This window comes from Ursus arctos, unplaced genomic scaffold (genome assembly GCF_023065955.2).
Source record: "Ursus arctos isolate Adak ecotype North America unplaced genomic scaffold, UrsArc2.0 scaffold_18, whole genome shotgun sequence".
NCBI classification, from domain to species: domain Eukaryota; kingdom Metazoa; phylum Chordata; class Mammalia; order Carnivora; family Ursidae; genus Ursus; species Ursus arctos.
Window position 1 is genome coordinate 2,128,137 of NW_026622852.1, and position 20,995 is coordinate 2,149,131.

The following is a 20,995-nucleotide window of genomic DNA, read 5'->3' on the forward strand; positions in this document are numbered from 1 at the left end:
ATAGAGTAGAAAAGGATTGTGGGGTGGGATTCAGTGGAGCAGTAAAGGTGGCTTCCTTATCCCAGTGGCAGCAGCCCTACCCTCTTCACCCATCTCTGTAGGGTTAGAAACAGCTGACCAGGGTGAGTTTTGTTTTATCACATAGTACAGGGAAGTGCCTAGGTTCCAAGCACAATTATAATGAATGAAATTCGGTGAGACCAGGAAAGGAGAGAACTAGGCTATGTTCTCATGTGGCTCAGAATGATGGAACTGGAGCCATGTTGAACACTGATGAGTCATTCTTTGCCTTTCAGGATGTAGTGGAGTTGATGCTCATTGTAGTAGAATACCTGCTCGGCTCTCGGGGGCAGGGTGATGAGATAAATTTCAGATTTGTTGTAAAGAAACTACTTTCACATACAACATTTTAGTATACCCAAATGGCAACTGAATTGCCTTGTGTGTGTCTGTATTTATATAGTATGTCCCCTGTATGTCTGCATACACATACATACTCACAGATTCATTTCTCAACATTTTAGGACTGAATTGAACCACGGTGACAAAATTAACCATAGGTAATAAATTTGATAATCCATCATAGCATAGGTAAATTTTAAAAAAGCACAGAAAAATTTTGCTTTACTATTTTTCAATAGCTCATGGTGTATTTTGTGTGTTTTGGTGATTACAAAAAGCCAGATGTCTTTAACCTAAAGAATAGGAATGGAATAAATATATTTTTCATGTTTGCTTTTAAGCTCTGACTGGTTTACCCAAGTTACTTTAATTATATTTAAAGATGCACTCACACATACATATTTGAATACTTCTTTGACAGAAATTTTACTATTAAATGGAATATAGTTAATTGAATTTTTCTGAGTATTATAAAAGAATAATTTGGTGAATACCACCAAGTCTTTAGCAACAGAATTCATAGTAAAGCCTGTTGAGCATGCATTATTGGAGTTTTTATAGCTCTAACTTTGAAGACACTTCAGTCAGAATAGGTCCTGTTAGATAACTCTAGTAACATGAATTTTTAAAGTATCAAAATATGCAGATTGATTGCTAACATGAACAAATTTACTTGGATAACTTAAAGACATCTTCAAATAAAATATAATATCTTTGATTATGGATTGAATAATTGAACAACATTGCCAGAAGGTCACACCCTGTTTAGAAAAGTCTTTAATGTTTCGTGAAAAACTGTTAATGGGTTGGGTAAAGATCTGGGGCTCCTTCTTTTATATTTGTTAGCTCTGATATCATGGCATTTTTTTTCTTTTTCTTTTTCTTTTTTAATAGGAAATATATTTTAATTGTATTTGCAATTTGGAAAGTCTTATAATTGGAAACTATTTTATGTTTTCTACCCTACAGATCACTCAGGAGGCTGGAGAATTTATGATCACTTTTCCATATGGCTACCATGCTGGTTTTAATCATGGTTTCAACTGTGCAGAATCTACAAATTTTGCTACAGTCAGATGGATTGACTATGGGAAAGTTGCTAAATTGGTAAGTTATGCCTCAAAAATAAAGCATAAATTAAATGTGTATTCTGGTTACTGTAGCAGGAAACCTAAGATCACATGCAACACTTTTTTTCCTCATTGATGTTGTGTGCTTCTCACCACGATGATTTATTTCAGACTAGATATATTTATTTTACATGGCCTATATTATCATTCGTAGCTACAGTTTTCTGTTTTGTGACTAATGTGGACCAGAGGTAATTTTATGCAACCGATGTTTGCTTTCTTTCTTAAAGCCACCAATTGTTTTTTTGTGAGATTTTCTAGTGGCTCCCTGTGGCTCCATGTTAGGTAGACTTGGCTCTCTCCATACTGAGTTTAGTCCATGGCTTAGAAAACAGCTACTTACGGATGAAAGTGTCTGTTAAAACTGTATAAGAGGTTGAGGGAGGATGGTAAGAAGAAATGATTAAAACTGTCTTTAGTGCAAAAATGAATTTCTTGAAAGTAATGTAGAACATACTTTAACAAGAAATATATCCTTATGTTAAATTTGGTATAAAATTTTGCATCTCCTGCTCAGTATATTTAATTTAGTTCACATACTGTGTATTTTCATTCACAAGCCACACTTCTATTAAATTTAATTAATCTCCCCCTGTGGTGTTAAATAGAAGACATCTTCAAAGAGGTGGTATCTTCCATTAAGTTGCTTTCTTTCCTGTGGCTTTGAAGGCAGAAGTACAGGCTGGCAGAGGGCAGCTTCTAAATGAAACTGTGTATTTTACAGAGTATGTAAAATTGGCACGGATTTAGTAGAAAATGACACATACAACTTAATGTGGCTGTGTCTTGGCCACCGCATGGTGTAAGTGAGTATTATTCATTCTACATTGATAAAACTTGCGTGTAGAATCATTGGGTGAACTTGGATAGAAATATATTCAGGGAAGAGTACACTAGGTTTAATTTAGATGTGTATTTAGAAAATTACATAATTTATTAAAATAAAAGTATAGCCCTTTGGCAGCCTAGGAAACATTTGTGTGAACTTGTGAAAAAAAGGGGAGCTCCTGCTATTAGACTTTTTCTGTACTGAGTAATTTCTATTTATGAGGGGTAATTTAGAAAGGAACAGAACTGAACTACTTCTTCCCATTACACATCCTTTATATTATAATAAACCTAATAAAAAAAATAGAAAACTCAGTGTATGTGTCTTGGCCAGCCATTTGCAGTGCTTTCACAGAAAGGTAATGCTTTTATCAACATTGAAATAGAGGCATAGACCCGTAGTTATAGCAAGGTATGTTATTTTATGGTTTGCATCTTTAATCATTGACATAATAAGTCAGTTATCACAGCTGTTCAGTTACCAGAAAAATTAGCTCGTGCTTGTTTACTATGAGTTTCAAATCTGGTTCATGATATTGGTACCATGGGGAGAATAGCTTCTCCACAAAGCTAAAATCTTCTGGGTGGGTTTCCACATTTCTTTGTGCATGTAGATTGGGACTGGGGTATGGCCAAGGAAGGGAGGTTGGTAGTGGTCCTCTCTGAAATCGCAGCTGACAGAGCCTAGGATTGTGGAACTGTTAAGAAGTGGCACACTGTGGTGGAGGAGGCAGGGATGCAAGGTCCAGCTTTTCTTCTAGGTAGCCATATGTCATTAGCAAAGTCATTTATTTATTTTGTTTGTTTCTTCCTGTATAAATTAGAAGTACCTCTCCACCCCATAGATTTGTTATGAGGGGAAACCCGTAGGTATGTGGGTATCCACTCATGCTGTGTTGATTTATATCATTCAATTTAGTTAAGGAATGTGACTGTCTTGGTTCTGGTATTTTGCTAGGTACAAAATTGTTCAATGACTATGGTGCAGTTTGGGCTAGTTAAAAATTGTCTTAATTGCATGCGTTTGAGATGTTTTTAGGTGTTGTCTCCACCCTTTCCTTACTTTTGGTGATGTGCTCCCCTGAGAATGTATTTGTTTTCTATTGCTGTTGGAGCAAATTACCATAAAAGTAGTGGTTTAAAACAATACCCACTTACTGTCTCATGATTCCATAGGTAATAAGTTCGATATTAGTCTCAGCAAGTAAAAATCAAGATGTTTGCAGGGCTGCATTTCTTACTGGAGGCACTGGAGAAGAATCCGTTTTCTTGCTCAGTCAGGTTATTGGCTGAATTCAGTTCTTTGCAGTTGTAGGACTGAGTTCCCATTTTCTTGCTGCCTGTCAGCCAGGTCTTTGCTCCTAGAGGCGTCTCTCGCTCGGGTCCTTCCATGTGGTCTACATTTCAGAGCAAGCAGTCCACAAAATCCCTTTTGTCATATAAGATGACATATTCACAGATTGCAGGGAGTAGGATATGGGTATCTTTGTTGTTGGGGGTGGGAAGGTTGGGGCAGCGTTCTGTCTACCACAGAGAGTTCCAATTAATAATTGACATGGTGATGTATTAAGAATCTTCTTTGAGTAGATGTAACTAACTTTAGTTATTCTGTACAAGAACTGGAAACTAAATTTTTAATGGGTACGGTTTTAAATGTTTCACTAACACATACTTCTGCTTTCTTAAATTATATCTCAATATTTTCGTGGCTATTCTCAGTAAGTAAGTTCTCTTATATTGTAGGGTACTGTGATGGCATTTTTGTGCATATTTTGGTGTCTTTGTCATTTATTTGACACATTTTTATTGATCTCCAAGGCTATTTCTTTACACAGCCATATGAATACTGTATCATGTGTATGTGTGTACATGTGTGAATGCATTTGTGTGTGGTTTTTTATTTTGGGAAAATTTGTGAATTGGGCAGTTAGTTTTTGTGTTTTGCTGGGGTCAAATGTATAATGGATTAATTATGAACTGCACTTAAAAGACTTTTAGCTTTGGGATGCCTGGGTGGCTTAGTCGGTTAAGCATCTGCCTTTGGCTCAGGTCATGATCCCAAGGTCCTGGGATGGAGTCACTCACTGGGCTCCTTGCTCAGCAGAGATCCTGCTTCTCCCTCTGCCTGCTGCTCCCCCTGCTTGTACTCTCCCTCCCTCTGTCTCTCTTTCTCTGACAAATAAATAAACAAAATCTTTAAAAAAGAAAGACTTTTAGCTTTGAGGATGCCTAAGTTAATTCTTAAACTAACAAATTTTTGCCTTCTTAATTCTTTGCTTTATCCAGTTTATTTTAAATGATAGCTATTAAGAAATAGTTTTTGTACTCAGGGCTAGTTTTATATTCACATATAGTAGCATCTGAGGAGTCCTGTAAGTCCTGTCTATAAATATCTTCCCTTCAAGTACCCAAAGTTTTATTCCTTTATGTTTTTATGGTTATTTGGGATTAGAGCACCTACAAATACGTACTTGAAAAGATATATTTTAAACCTTTAATTACAAAAAAAAGAAATAGTAATTATTCACAAGGGATGTTGAATTGTGCTTTTGGGGGGAGGGCAGATAATTTAAAAAATAATGGCATGCTTTTTCATAGTTGAAGCAGTAGGGGGAGTGAGATCTCCTTTACTTTTCACAATGGGGTTGATATGAGTATGTAAAAGCTTCTAATACAGTGTCCCTTTGTGGGACAGAATTAATGTGGTACAGCATGTGGGGTCTCTACTGGTTACATTTCATATATTACAAACCAATATTTCTAATTCAATGACTTAGAGAAGAGCTTTACAAAAGCCTATTTTTTAATTGAAAAAAAAAAAACCATCAAAACATTAGGTTTTGAAAAGATAACCCCAGGGTCACTGGTAATATTGGAGATATTGGTGATTTTTATTCAGAAAAATCCTGTATGATACTCCATAACAGAAGGGCCTTGCCTTTAAGAGAACTCACCTACCTAAGAAGGGGGTTATGTAATTTCTCCCCATTTCATTGATGAGAGTTAAGGTTTTCACTGAAGGAAAATTGAGAGGAATGTTCTGGATAGCTACCTGCCCATTTGCCTACTGAGTTAGGCAGAGTTCAGCTTCAGAGTGCTCGATGAGTTCCTCCTTTGCAACAGGAATTGTGCTATGTGTTTTCTTTGTCTTCAGGGAGCTTTCATAAAGAGCAGAAAGGCTTTTAATAAACCTCCATTTTCAAAACTGTAGCATAAGAAGCACATACTATCTAGTTATTTATCTTAGGAATCTTTATAGTTTTGAACATCAGAGTAATCTAGAATGAAAGGCTGTATTTTTTTCTGGTTGAAATTTAAAACTATGTAACACTTTAGCAGTTGAAATAAGATATTGGTGCATATTTGAGATGAACGTTTTCCATTTCTGGAGCGTTCTCTCCTTCCACGGTGAAATGGAGTCCGTGAGTACTTCTGTGCAGCAGCTGTGGTGGCACTCACAGGTCTGCTTCCTGGCGAGATTGGATCAAAGAGCTGGCCTGCAGGTTGTATTTCATTTTTCCGTTTGGTAGGATGAAGTGCAGCTGTTTTGATGTTAGGTTTGATGGATTTGTTTGCCACTGCATTCATTAGCTTCACATCAAAAAACTGACAGGCTGTTAAATGAAACTTTGGCTTAGATTTTCAGCTTGACTGTTTGGAGACATTTGTGAAGATATTTTGCTTTTGTGTTGCAGCAGCCTCAAGCACTGTGATTTCTCGAAGGGAAGAAAAGTTATTTACTGTACTGCTTGAGTAAAGAAGAATCATTGTCTTGGGGACAGTCATATCTAGCCTACACCATCAGAAGTAGTGTATTTATGACCATGTGTGCAGTGTAAGAGACTTATCTATGGCACGATAAATAATGTTATCTTCTTGGAAGGAAAGGTAATAGTGGCTCCAAAATAATACCTCTTATTTTGCATTAATTTTATTTTAAATGATAATCTATTAATGTGATATGCCAGAAAGTTGAAAAATTACATTGCAGAGCTGGAAATGTTCTCTCGTGAACTTTAGGAGCCTTACTTCACAATATAATTTTAAAGCATTCTGACATTTGAATCCTTAAACATTTGAACAAGTTTAAAAAGGTAGAATTTTGAAATCGATTTCCCTTTAATCTGGAGTGGATTTCAGTTATTAAATTGTCTTGCATACAAGTGCTGTGGTATAGCTTCATTCCATTTTATATTTTAATCCTTTTCTAGAATTAGATTTCCTTATTCTTAAATCAGGTAGCACCCTTCCAGAAAAATCTTTAATCATGGGCAGTCTTTTTTAAAACAATCAGCAATCATTTTAATGGTGAGTCCCTATGTTATATTTTAATATGCTTTAGATCACAGAATTTCTCTATTCTTAGAGCATGTGAAAGAAAGGAAATGTAGACAATCAGTTCCTGCATTGTAGTCTTGAGTGTCTGATGTGACAAATACAATATGAACTTTGGGAGCACAGAGATTTTATATTCTCCTTTTCTCTTTTACCTCTACTTTGTTTCTATTTCCTGGGAGCTGGTGGTAGAACATGAGTACAAAATACCATGTAGAGAAACAGAGTCATATGAAGTCATGTCCTTTGGAGCTTGTACTCTAACTGGGGAGTTAGTATTTATATATCTGGAAGAGGTATTAAGAAAGAAAATATTCATATTATAGCCTCATTTTATTCTGATAAAGTATTGAATAGTGGGATTCAGAAAATGTGAGACTTCAAGTAGTGTAGTAGAAAGCCAGTTAATTAGTAAATATTGTGTCTGCAGGAGAGATATCTGGGGCTCAAGTCCTCAGAGCTAGGGAGCCTGATTTTATTTATTGCTAACTTAAATTTGCTGGATTCTGGGATTTGAATGTTACATGGTTTATGACACTGATGTTTAGTTGCTGAACTGAAAGCAAGGTAGTGTCTGGTTTTGAGGCTTTAGTTTAAGTCAGTACCCTAAGAAAAAGTAGGTTGGCGGGCACCTAGGTGGCTCAGTTGGTTAAGCGTCTGCCTTCAGCTCAGGTCATGGTCCCAGGATCCTGGGATCGAGTCCCTGCATCAGGCTCCCTGCTCAGCAGGGGGGTGTGCTTCTTCCTGTCCCTGTGCCTCTCCCCCTGGATTGTGTCCTTGCACTCACTCTCTTTCTCTCTCTAAAATAAGTAAAATCTTTGAAAAAAAAAAAGTAAATTGGCTTTTTTGAATAACTTATATACTCTACTGAGAAAAATTTGTTTTTAAGTTATTCTACTTTCATATAGTTCGATAGTAATGACTGTGGAGACTGATTGTTCATGATATTCTAGGCCTTGTCCAGGGTACTTTATCCATGCCATTGCTGTGATGGTGCAGTTCAGAGATAATCTGGTATCTTCTGCCCTCTACCACTCCCTTTCTCAAATGCAGGGGAGGGGGGTGGTGGAGGAGAAGAGGAATGATGCATAAAATGAAGATGGTGAGGCTGGGATCAGAGGCAGAAGGTTGACCCCAGTGTGCTATTTCCTTCTGGACTCATCTCCCTGGATATGGTGGATTAAATAGGTACCAGTCTACTATATGCATTGTGGGATCACTTTCAAGATTCTTGAGGATTCAGAGTGATCCTGTCTCCTATGTAAGTTGTGAGGGGGAACTTGCACCCTCACTGGGGAGTTAGAACAAAATTGAGGGTGCACCTACCTGTTCTTATGATTATCAAGGACCAAATTCTATTGCAGAACTTTTGAAACTTTGGGATTTTTTTTTAACCATCTCTTTTACCTTTTCCATATTTATTCAGTGTTTATAATAGTAAATATATAGTAAAAAAATTCTACAAAAGGCCCTGTCCCAGATAAGTGTTTGGAGAACAGAGGGAAAGTTGAGGGGGGGTGTGTTCTAGGCAGTGGTGACCCAGAAAGGAGAGGAGTGGGATGCATACCTGGGGATATTTGAGGGAAGTAGGCTGGCCAGCACCCCTTAAAGGAGGAAAGGGATGATAGAATCAGCTGGGCTTTGGGTACCCCCAGAGTTTATAACAGCCTCGTTCCCCACACCTTTCCTTCTTTCCTGTGCAGGGTTTCCTGCATCCTGCTACCCCCGCCTCACAGCTACCACTGACTATAAACAAACAGAGGTTTATCTAGTAGGGTGTTGTTATCTCACTTGAGGGATTCAGAGGTAGGTGATCCCAGGATTGGTGTAACTGCTCAACAGTGTTATGAGGTCACCTGATATTTCTGTCCTTCTGTCTTACTGGCCTTAGTGGGAGGGTGTTCACTAGTGCTTACTCTAGGCATGTTCTCTCCAAGGACAGGAAGGAAAGAGACAGTACGAAACGGCGGCTCACTCACCTTCCTCTGTTTGGGATGAAACTCTTTCCTTGATGTCCACCTGGAAACTTCCTTTTATATTCCACGGCCAGTCATAGCTGTAAGGAAGGCTGGGGAGTAAATGGCAAGTCACTGGCATGTTTAGGCCCTGTTTATGCTGGACTCTGTGCTGTGGTTAAAGAAGTAAATAAGACAAATGTGATCTCTCTGTCTCTTGGAGCTCAGAGTCTGCAGCAGCTGTTCTCAACCCTGTGGATCTTTAAAAGTACAGACCGCTGGACCCACCCAAACCAGTAGGATAATGATCTCTGGTAAGGGGATACAAGTATTTGAATTTTAAAAATCCCCTTAGCTGAATCTGATAGATGCTTTGGGTTGAAAACTACAGGTCTTTTGTGAATTAAGTAGACCTTTGTTGTTTGGATTGAGGTCCTTCAACATCATATAATATTTTTTTCTACTAAAAGGTATTTTAGGTTCTAAACCATTAATGTAGAATTCATTTGTAAATTGGAGATGTGCAGTAATTTTCAAGTATATTATTAATAGCCCCTTTTCTGTGAGAATTAATAGGTATTTTGGGCACATGTAGAATTAGATGTTTCATGGATGTCCTGTGAGTATGCCCTTCAGCATTTTTAGAGGAAAGAAGAGAGTGTGTTGGAAAAGATTTCATAGAGGAGGATGACTGTTAAAGGTAAGAGGGTACTGTATATAGCTATTTCTTTTTTTTCTTCACATTTTCATATATTTTTAGTATTACAGCAGTTGATTTGCTTTACATAGTTAATATCATGCTGTTGCAATTTTCCCCTGCCCTTTTCCTTGAATATTAACATATGTATTTTTGAATGTTCTTCTAAATTCTTTGTGAGCACATTTTAGATTATACTCGTTTAAGTGAACATATTATAATTTATTCAACTACTCACATGTAGTTATGTACTTAGGTCACTTCTCATTTTACATTGTTATCAAATAAAGCAGCGATGAACATCCTTCTGCCTGATTTTTTTTCTGTACTTTGGATTATTGCTTTAAGACAAATTTCCTAAAACTGAATTGAGTCAAACATATTTAAGGGATCTATTGTTACATTGTTTCCTTATTACATTTTTATATTTTTCACTTCCTACCTACTTTACTTCCCCCCCCTTTTTTTAATACCATAATTCCCCTTCTGGTCATCTACTTTCTTTTTTTTCTTTTTATTTATGTTTCTTAAAGATTTTTTTTATTATTGACATATAGTGTATTATTTGTTTCAGGGGTACACATCTGTAATTCATCAGTCTTACACAATACACAGCACTCACCACAACACATACCCTCCCCAGTGTCCATCACCCAGCCACTCCACTGCCCCCCCTCCCCTCCAGCAACCCTCAGTTTGTTTCCTGAGATTAAGAGTCTCTTATGGTTTGTCTCCCTCTCTGGTTTTGTCTACTTGGTAGTGGTGAATAATCCTTATAATGCACTGTTAGTTCCTGTTGGCAGTACTTTGGTGAGAATTTTTGCATCCATGTTCATCAGGGATATTGGTCTGTGATTCTCCTTTTTGGTGGAGTCTTTTTCTGGTTTTGGGATCAAGGTAATGCTGGCCTCATAGAGTTTAGAAGCGTTCCTTCCATTTCTATCTTTTGGACCAGTTTCAGAAGAATAGGTATTAGTTCTTCTTTAAATGTTAGGTAGAATTCCCTGGGAAACCATCTGACCCTGGACTCTTGTTTGTTGGGAGATTTTTGATTACTGCTTCAATTTCCTTGCTGGTTATGGGACTGTTCAGATTTTCTATTTCTGCCTGGTTCAGTTTTGTAGTTTTTACATCTCCAGGAATGCATCCGTTTCTTCCAGATTGCCTAATTTGTTGGCATATAGTTGCTCATAATATGTTCTTATAATTGTTTATATTTCTTTGGTGTTGGTTGTGATCTCTCCTCTTTCATTCATGATTTTAATTACTTGGGTCCTTTCTCTTTTCTTTTTGATAAGTCTGGCTAGGGGTTTATCAATCTTATTAATTCTTTCAAAGAACCAGCTCCTAATTTTGTTGATCTGTTCTACTGTTCTTTCGGTTTCTAGTTCATTGATTTCTGCTCTGATCTTTATTATTTCTCTTCCCCTGCTGGGTTTAGGCTTTATTTGCTGTTGTTTCTCCAGCTCCTTTAGGTGTAGGGTTAGGTTGTGTATTTGAGATCTGTCTTATTTCTTGAGAAAGGGTTGTATTGCTTTGTGCGTCTCTCTTAGGACCACCTTTGCTTCATCCTAAAGATTTTGAACAGTTGTGTTTTCATTTTCCATGAGTTTTTAAAATTCTTCTTTAATTTCCTGCTTGACTCATTCATTGTTTAGTAGGATGCTCTTTAGCCTCCATGTATTTGAGTTCTTTCCAAATTACCTCTTGTGAGTGAGTTCGAGTTTCAAAGCATCATAGACTGAAAATATGCAGGGAATGATCCCAGTCTTTCAGTACCCGTTAAGACCTGATTTGTGACTCAGGATGTGATCTATTCTGGAGAATGTACCATGTGCACTAGAGAAGAATGTGTATTATGTTGTTTTGGGATGGAATGTTCTGAATATATCTGTCAAGTCCATCTGGTCCAGTGTGTCATTTAAAGCCCTTGTTTCCTTATTGGTCTTCTGCTTAGAGAATCTATTGCAGTGAGGGGGGTGTTAACGTCCCCTACTATTATTGTCGATGTGTTTCTTTGATTTCTTTTTTTAAAGATTTTATTTATTTATTCAACAGAGATAGAGACAGCCAGCGAGAGAGGGAACACAAGCAGGGGGAGTGGGAGAGGAAGAAGCAGGCTCATAGCGGAAGAGCCTGATCTGGGGCTCGATCCCACAACACCGGGATCATGCCCTGAGCTGAAGGCAGACGCTTAACCGCTGTGCCACCCAGGCGCCCCTCTTTGATTTTGTTATTAATTGGTCTATATAATTGGCTTCTCCCATGTTAGGGGCATAAATATTTGCAATTGTTAGATCTTCTTGTTGAATAGACCCTTTAAGTATGATATAGTGTCCTTCCTCATCTCTTATTACAGTCTTTGGTTTAAAATCTAATTTGTCTGATATAAGGATTGCCACCCTAGCTTTCTTTTGATGTCCATTTGCATGATAAATGGCTTTCCACCCCCTCACTTTCAATCTGGAGGTGTCTTTGGGTCTAAAATGAGTCCCTTGCAGACAGCGTATCAATGCTTCTTGCTTTTTTATCCAGTCTGATACCTTCTGTCTTTTGATTAGGGTGTTAAGCCCATTTACTTTCAGGGTAACTATTGAAATATATGAATTTAGTGCCATTGTATTGTCTGTAAGGAGACTGTTACTGTATATTTTCTCTGTTCCTTTCTGGTCTGTGTTACTTTGGGGCTCTCTCTTTGCTTAGAGGACCCCTTTCAGTAGTTCTTGTAGGGCTGGTTTGGTGATCACAAATTCTTTTAGTTTCTGTTTGTCCTGGAAGCTTTTTTTTTTTTTTTTTAAGATTTTATTTATTTATTTGACAGAGATAGAGACAGCCAGCGAAAGAGGGAACACAAGCAGGAGGAGTGGGAGAGGAAGAAGCAGGCTCATAGTGGAGGAGCCTGATGTGGGGCTCGATCCCAGAACGCCGGGATCACGCCCTGAGCCAAAGGCAGACGCTTAACGACTGAGCCACCCAGGCGCCCCAGTCCTGGAAGCTTTTTATCACTCCTTCTATTTTCAATGACGGCCTAGCTGGATAAAGTATTCTTGGCTGCATCTTTTTCTCGTTTAGTACCCTGAATATATCATGCCAGTCCTTTTTGGCCTGCCAGGTCTCTGTGGATAGGTCTGCTGCCAATCTAATGTTTCTTCCTTTGTAAGTTACAGACCTCTTGTCCCAAGCTGCTTTCAGGATTTTCTTTTTCTCTGAGATTTTCATGCTTCACTATTACATGTCAAGTTGTTGACCTATCTTTACTGATTTTGACGGGTGTTCTCTTTGCCACCTGGACTTCAATGCCTGTTTCTTTCCCCAGATTAGGGAAATTTTCAGGTATAATTTGTTCCAGTATACGTTCTACCCCTCTCTGTCTTTCTTCTTCTGAGATCCCAATTTTTCTAATATTGTTTCGCTTTATGGTATCACTTATCTCTTGAATTCTTCCCTTGTGATCTAGCAGTTGTCCACCTCTCTTTTTCTCAGCTTCTTTATTCTCCATCATTTGGTCTTCTATGTCATTAATTCTGTCTTCTGCCTCATTTTTCCTAGCAGTTAGAGCCACCATTTTTGATTGCACCTCATTAATAGCCTTTTTGATTTTGACTTGGTTAGATTTTATTTCTCCAGAAAGGGATTGTCTAGTGTCTTCTATGCTTTTTTCAAGCCCAGCTAGTATCTTTATAATCGTTATTCTGAACTCTAGTTCCAACATCTTACTAAGGTCCGTATTGATTAGGTCCCTCGCAGTCAGTACTGCCTCTTGTCCTTTTCTTTTGAGCTGAGTTTTTCTGTTTTGTCATTTTGTCCAGAGAAGAATAGGTGAATGAGAGATGAAAGTGCTAAAAGGGTAACAATGACTCCAGAGAAATATACACTAAACAAATCAGAAGAGACCCGAAATGGAGGGGGGAGGGGGGAGGAAAAAAAATGATCAGGCTGGTGAATAGAACAGAGCCATACACTAGATTTTGGGTGTATTTTGGTCTGTTAGAAGAAACTGCATCCCAAAATTATAAAGAAAAACAACCCATATATATATATATATATACACACAAAAATAAGGTTAGATACAATGAAGGGATGAAATCTGAATGTAAAAATGAAAATTAAAAAAAGATTTTAGAAAAGGAATTGATAAGATAAGAAATTGGTTGAAAAATGAAAGACGAAAAATTAAAAGAAAAAAAAAACAATGTGATCAGGCGGGTAAATAGAACATTCGAGCCATACAGTAGATTTTGGGCATATTATGGTCTGTTAGAAGAAACTGCATCCCAAAATTTTAAGGAAAGAGAAAGTTATATATATACAAAAAATAAGGTTAAATACAATGAAGGGATAGACTATGACTGTAAAAACGAAAATTAAAAGATTTTAGACAGGAATGGATAAGATATGAAGTTGGTTGAAAAAAGAAAGAGGAAGAAAAGAAAAAGAGAATGTGATCAGGCAGGTAGATAGAACAGAGGAATACACTAGATTTTGGGTATAAGAAAGATGAAAAATTTAAAAAAAAGAAAATAAAGAAAATTTTAAAAACTAAAGTTGAAAGACTAAAGAATCATGGGGAAAAGCCATGAACTCTATGTGCTGTGTTCCCTTAGCGCTGGAGTTTTGCAGTTCTCATTGATCAGTAAATTGGTCCTGGCTGGATGTTCTTGGTGATCTTCTGGGGGAGGGGCCTGTTGCATTAATTCTCAGGTGTCTATGCCCCAGGTGGGATTGCACCACCCTTGCCGGGGGCTAGGCTAAGTCATCTGCTCAGGTTTGCTTCTGTAGCTTTTGTTCCCTGAAGGCTTTCCATACAGGTTTAGAGGATGAGAATGAAAATGGCGGCCTCCCAATCTCTGGCCCCACTCTTCAGTGCGCCCTCAGAGAAAAGCAGTCACTCACTCCTGTCTCCGTGTTCTCCCGGCGGAAATCCGTGCTCACCTGGCCTCTGACCACACGTTTCTATCTCTGGCACACGGTCCCATTTGGAGTCTCTAAACCCAGCAGATTTTTGTGGCACGCTCCTGAGCCGCTCCTCCCGGGGGAAGAAGGGGAGTCTGTCCAGTTCTGCTGCTTGTTGGGCCCCTTGCTGGAAGAGCAGTGGCGCAACTGTGCCTTGGATCACCGTTTATGGCCACCCCGAGCTGAGAGCCCACTCCTCGGCTCCCTCTTTGCCACTGGCTTCCCCGCTCCGATACCTGGGAGCTCTGCCTCACTCACACATCCCCAGTCTTTCTGTGACCCTGAGAGTCCTGAGACCACCCTGTCCCAGCAAGGGTTCCATCCCCGGCTTTGTCACCAGAGTGACGTCCCTCACCGGAGCGGACTTCTGCAAGGTCCGAGTTTGCGCTCTGCTGCTCCATCACTTGCCGGTAGCCGGGAGGCTCCCACCCCCCATGGTCTGTCTTCCCATATATTGCCTCAGATTCACTTCTCTGCACCTCCTACCTTGCAGAAAGTGGTCGCTTTTCTGTTCATAGAATTGCTGCTATTCTTTTCTTCAATCTTCTGTTGAGTTCGTAGGTATTCAGAATGGTTTGATAGCTATGTAGCTGAATTCCTGGAATATGATGAAATTTAGTTCTACTGCTCCGCCATCTTGGGCCACTGAGTGTATATAGCTGTTTCTAAGGTTAACTATGAGCCTTTTGTCTAAGGTACTGATTTTGTAACTGTTTGGGAGTCTTTTTTTTTTTTTTTTTTAATATCCCCTCTTAGTTTTTCTCCTGTTTTTTTTTTTTTTCCATTATGGAAAAATAGTATAAAATAAAGAAAACTCTTAATCTCTTATAGTAATATAATTATACAAAGTGTATTTGGGTTATCAAAGCTGAATATAAATTATAAAATAGGTAAATACTCTCTCTACTTAAAATAATATGGAAACAACTTTATCCTACTCCCTCTCCCATAATCCTTCTATCTCCTTTAAGCTTATTTTTTCTCTTACTACTCTCTGGCTTACTGTGGATAGTACTCTGTTTTTGTCTCCCTTTCAGTAGAATGAGAGATCTGTAAGACTAGGGATTTAAAAAATCATTAGTATCAAAAATATTATTAGTTATCATTTTGTGTTCTCTACCTAGCACATAATAGATGCACAAGACATAGTTTGTTGAATGATTAAATGACTTCTTGCCCAAGGCCATACAGTGAAAATATCAGAATGAAAATTCAAATATAGGAATCTTGCCTGTATTTTATTGTTTTCTTCTTATGTAAACAGTGTTCTCTTTTTTACATTTTAGCTAACATACAATGTTGCACAGAACAAAATAATTAGAAATGTAATGTATAAATTTACCATATTTAAAAATTTTCCTCTTGAGAACTTACAGCTCTCCAGTCTGTATCTGACATCCATTTTCACTACTTACCTCATCATATCACCTCAGATGGTAAAGCCTAAGATATCATGGCAGAAAAGGAAATGATTTGCAAAGTTTGGGGACAATGCAAGAAAACAAAAAACAGGACCATTTGAATATAGTCAGTTTTCCCTCTACCACCGATAAGCTGATTTTCTTTGGGAGATCACTCTGCCTTGCTGAGACTATCATGTTAAAATAGTGTTTCTGTTCCTAACCTGATTCAAAATCTGTGGTTAGACATATAATCACATATAAGCTAGGAGGCAGCCAATATCAATACTTTAGTATGACCAGTGAATAAATGACGAAGGGTAAAAGGAACACCATTTGTAGCTTGCGGGGCTGGATTTGAATATAGGCACTGCTGCTTGCCAGCGGTTGATCCTCTTGCTGGTGGTTTGATTCACTTGATAACTTTATGATTTGGTTGCTGATTGTTTTCTCTTACGTACTGGCTATCTCAAAGGACCTGTGTAGTCTTTTGATAAAATGTGGTAATTTAGGGGCGCCTGGGTGGCACAGTCGTTAAGCGTCTGCCTTCGGCTCAGGGCGTGATCCTGGCATTCGGGGATCGAGCCCCACATCAGGCTCCTCCACTGGGATCCTGCTTCTTCCTCTCCCGCTCCCCCTGCTTTTGTTCCCTCTCTTGCTGGCTCTCTCTCTCTCTAATAAATAAATAAATAAATAAATAAATATTTTTTAAAAAAATGTGGTAACTTAAAGAAAAAGCTAATTAGAGGAGTACTTGGGAAAAATTTTAAGTGAGGTCTGAACCCTTGGCTGAGCTACATACTGATTTTTCCTTCCTGGTGGATGAGCTAAGTGTAAAAGTGTGAATTAGGACTTCTTCTTTTTTAAAAGATTTTATTTGAGAGCCAGTGAGAGAGAAAATGTGCATGTGAGCATGAGTTGGGGGAGGGGCAGAGGGAAAGAGAGAGAGACAAGCAGACTCCCTGCTGAGCAAGGATGCCTGGCTCAATCCCAGGATCCTGAGATCATGACCTGAGCCAAAGTTGGACACTTAACCAACTGAGCCACTCAGTCGCCCCCGCGAATTAGGACTTCTTAAATAAGGCATACCAACAAAAGTCATTGTTGCCTTTCCTTCGAGATACCTTTCTCTGCTGATGCAACAAGAGCAACATGTGCACATGCCTGATTTGAAGCTCTGGTGTAGGAGTCTTGCTTACTTGATCATTTGAATCAAAAGAAAGTTTTAATGGGATTTCACTGAGGTCAGTGGTTATAATTAAACTTTATTCTGTGGATCCATAGTCTATTCTCCCTCTGCTCTGAGCAAGGTGATAAAGCACACCTCTTTTAGGACTGCTGGTCATAACTGTAGCCTGGAAATCCCCACAAGGGCTGTATCCCTGAGCACTATCTGTTAGTGCCAGGGACCAGACTCAAGCCGAAAGCTGAAAGTCATGAAGGTAAATTGCTGAACAAGGTTTTGATATTTAAATATCAAAAGGAATACAGAATGGGTGATGAAACCCATGATTACTCTCTATTACTGTTTTAATAGTTCTACACCTTTGTAATTAGAAGAATCAGAGTGTTAGTCAATTCAAAGAGGAAGGGTGTCCCCAGTCAGGCAGACCCTGAAAAAGTCTCATATAATATAGAAGCCCAGTACCTAGTTCTCTCCCTCATTTAGCCATGCCTGTTATTTTTAATTCACTCTACTTTTATCTCCTGTAAGCTATGGCCGGTAATAGTTTTTGCCTCTTTCTAAAACAAGGAAGGCAAAACAAGAGTGTCTTCTGGACACTCTGGATTGTATGGAGGGATGATTTCCTACATGATAGCTTAGAACACTGATTAATTCTTTGTGGCACTATCTACAAAAGTTAGTGCTTGCAGCTAATTCTTCCAGGCCTTATTTTTTATCTTTTATGATCAGTTTGCATTTTTCCATGTTCTATCTTTAAGTGAGGACAACATCAATACTTGTATGCCTTGTTGCTTCTTGAGTGCAGTTTTTATGATGGTTTTATGTATCTCTTATTGTTTAATATTTCAATTTTTATTACACTTGAGTATGAGCAATGAATAAATGTTTAAGGGAAATTCCAACTTAGAGTTATAATGTCATTTAAAAATATAAAGAATTAAAAAAAATGAAGAAACGAAATCTTAACATTGGAGAATTGTCTATTGTGTAATCATACATATCACTATTTTGGGGGATAAAGGATGAGGGTTGCATATGTACATATATTTCATTATTATTGCTATTATTTTATAACCTTTTAAGAAAAGACTAGAAAAACATTTTAAGGAAAAATTTAGCATGTGTTAAGTTCCATGTGTAATATCAAAGTTAGTTTTATAAAGTTAATCATATCTTGCATCTCCTTTCAATATACTTAATTAGAAATAGAGCTCAAGCAGTTATTGAGGCTCTGTGATCACATAGGATTGCTATCTGAGTCACACTCAAGGGAGTGACGCAGGGTGTGGCTGTGGTAGACCCTCTGAGGAGTAATACACTTTGTCCTGAATCTCTCTCAGGCTCTGTATATAATTGTGCGAAGCTTCATTTTTGTCATGTAGAAGGGAAGCGTTGTTGTGTAGTGGTGAGAGGGTACAAGTTCAAGGGTTAGTCGGACTGACTGAAATTCACTTTTCCTTTTACTAGCTGTGTGATTAGAGTGCATACTTAACTAACCTGTCCAAATCTCCCTTTTCTCATATGTAAAATGGAGATTATAGCCTCTTTATAGTTGTTATGAGAAGTAAATACAATTAAATATGTAAGGAGCCTTGAAAAGTTGTGGTGAGTACTAGGTAGATATGTGTGCATCTTTCTTCCAGAATTCCAGTTTGGGGAATTGACCTTGTCTCTATGGGCGTGACTGGTCTAAGGGAAATCTGTTTCTTTTTCCAGTGATGATAGGTCGGTTCAGTGGGCCAGTTCCTGGCCCCACAGAAAGGAGGGTTGGGTTGGTAGAGTCAGAGGAAAATGCCAGCTTGCCCGCGTGAGTGTTGGGAAGCTCATCTCTCTAGATGGGCACAAGGAAGCACTGAAGTCTGCAGCCTGCAGTCATAAGGTGACTGGGCCTAGCTTAAAGTCCATGCTTTGGTTCTGTTTAAACTCCAAGTCTAGAGAAAGCAGGCCAGTGTTTTATTTTTCATAACTTTGTCAGAGATACAAGTGTTCATTGCTCCATCTCTGTGGTACTTCCTTCCTTAAAAGGAGGTTTGATTGCAAATTTGAGTGCAGGTAAACAAAAAACCAACCCAATCACACAGACCTGTGTTAGATTTCTGGTTCTGTGTTGGGCTACTGTGTAAGTTGCCTCTGTGAGCCACATTTTTCCTACCTGTAAGGAGGGCTTTAACCCTCCCCTCATCAGCCTGTGGTGAGGATGGCAGCTGTAGCTGGTGCAGTCATCTAGCACCATGTCTCTCTCGCTGAAAACATTTAAAAAAAGTGATCCATCATAGGTCATTTCTAAGTCAGGGAACTCCCTGATACTAATTTGGAGAAGGCTGGCAGAGTTCAGGCCTGAGGCGCTGAGAAACTGTGGCTGTGGGGATAGTATTTGCAGGATAAGTGCTAACAGCCTGCCGGGCAAATGGATTGCTTTATATATTTCTACTGATTTCTCACATTCATTCACTCTTAACTTACTGCCAATACAAGGGCAGTATGAAAAGAAGTGACATCACCCAGCAGTGCTTGGGGTTCTGTGGGCCAGAGTGCTAAGGGGAGGTATGGGGAGGGGCTGTTGCTTATGTTTTCAAAGCATACTGTAACTCTTGGGCCCTGTGCTGAAACTGAAAAACCATGTGTTGTAAATCCCTGGAAAGAAAACCATCATGGATATTAGAGATTCCTGCTAAGTTTGACTCATCGTCCACACATGGCTTTCATATACTCCAGGTTTTTATTTAAGTTAAGATACAAAAGCAGGTAGTTTCCAGCAACTTTCTAAATTTTCATAACAGATATTTTTATAAGGCCTAGTAATAATTCCAGTGAATCTTGGCAGAGTATTTCCAATTTTGGGGAATGTATATTCTGGGTCATCCTGTAAGTATTAATTTTTTAAAATTTGGACTGTTCTGATAATTATTAGAATAGCATGAAAACCTGTTCCTTTGCAGGTAAATAAAATTGAAAAGTTGTTCAAACTTCAGTATTATTCAAAGTGATAGTGAAGGATTTCTTTTTCTTATCATATTAGTAAAGATAAAAGGAAATTTCCATTGCTCATGAGAATGTAGCTGCTGGAGTGGGCACTCTGCATTTCTGATAGGTGGCAGTGTAATTGGTATAAGCATCCTAAAAAGCAGGTAGGTATATGCATCAATAGCCCTTGACATCTCCATGCCCTTGTCCCATTCTTCCACTCCTAGGAAATAATCAGAAGTGCAGGCAAAAGTTCATTGACAAAAATGATTGTTGTAGTGCAGTTTTGCCAGCAAAAATTGAATTATAACTAAAATGTCCAGTGATAAATGGGAATATGGAGTAAATTGTGGTGTGTCCATGTACTAGAATCCTTTTAATTTTACAGAAAATTGTTTGAAAGGAAATAACTATGGATCTTAATATTATTACCCAAATACTCATTGTTAAAATGTATAAAAATAAAATAAAAAATTAATATATGTCCATAGATTAAAAAACAATTAGAGTACAGAAAAATATTTAATGACACCCTTGCCAGTCCCTTCCCTAAAGTAAAGCCTGTGAATAACTTGCATATCCCTTTAAGAATATCAGTATAAGTCTATATCTTTTTAAAAATCCACACAAATTTGATTAATATTGTAAACATTATTTTCTAATGTCTTTCCTTTTAACATTTTTCCTTTTAATGTATCTTTCATTATGCACGTCAAACATTTTTGGAATATAGACATTTATTAGGAAATCTTGTAGCTTGTCCCCATAGAGTGTGACAGGTGGTTTGTGGTGGATTTTTTTTCTGAAGGGCATCATAGAACCACAGTAGTGCATGCGAGTTCATTGCACAGATCTTGTTAACAAATCAGGACTTTGAAAAAGAATGCCTTAGTTCATTGCTCTCTTTCATTCCCTTCATGCAGAGCAGATGGCTAGGTGGACCTGGTGCACTTGCATGTTTCCAGCCTTGTCTTTGTTGATGGGCCCTGCCTGCACCCGCCATCTCAGTTTATTCCACCACAGTTCATTCTGGAAGATGGTTAATGCCATCAGTGTTTTTGTTTTATCGAATAATAGCATTGTTAATTGTGTTCTCATATTTGAAGGATTGGATTGGTCATATAAATTTTAATAAGTTTCTTTAG

General features: G+C 38.2%; 1 protein-coding gene across 12 annotated transcripts in view; it reads left to right on the plus strand.

The window, feature by feature from the left end:
* Nucleotides 1-20,995, plus strand: part of KDM4C (lysine demethylase 4C) — a 419,337-nt gene that overhangs the window by 132,459 nt on the left and 265,883 nt on the right. For all 12 annotated transcript variants that reach the window (XM_048223474.2, XM_048223476.2, XM_048223479.2 and 9 more), the window contains one exon: nt 1,372-1,509. In XM_048223474.2, coding sequence (XP_048079431.2) covers nt 1,372-1,509 — 138 coding nt within the window. The remainder of the gene's footprint in view (nt 1-1,371; nt 1,510-20,995) is intronic.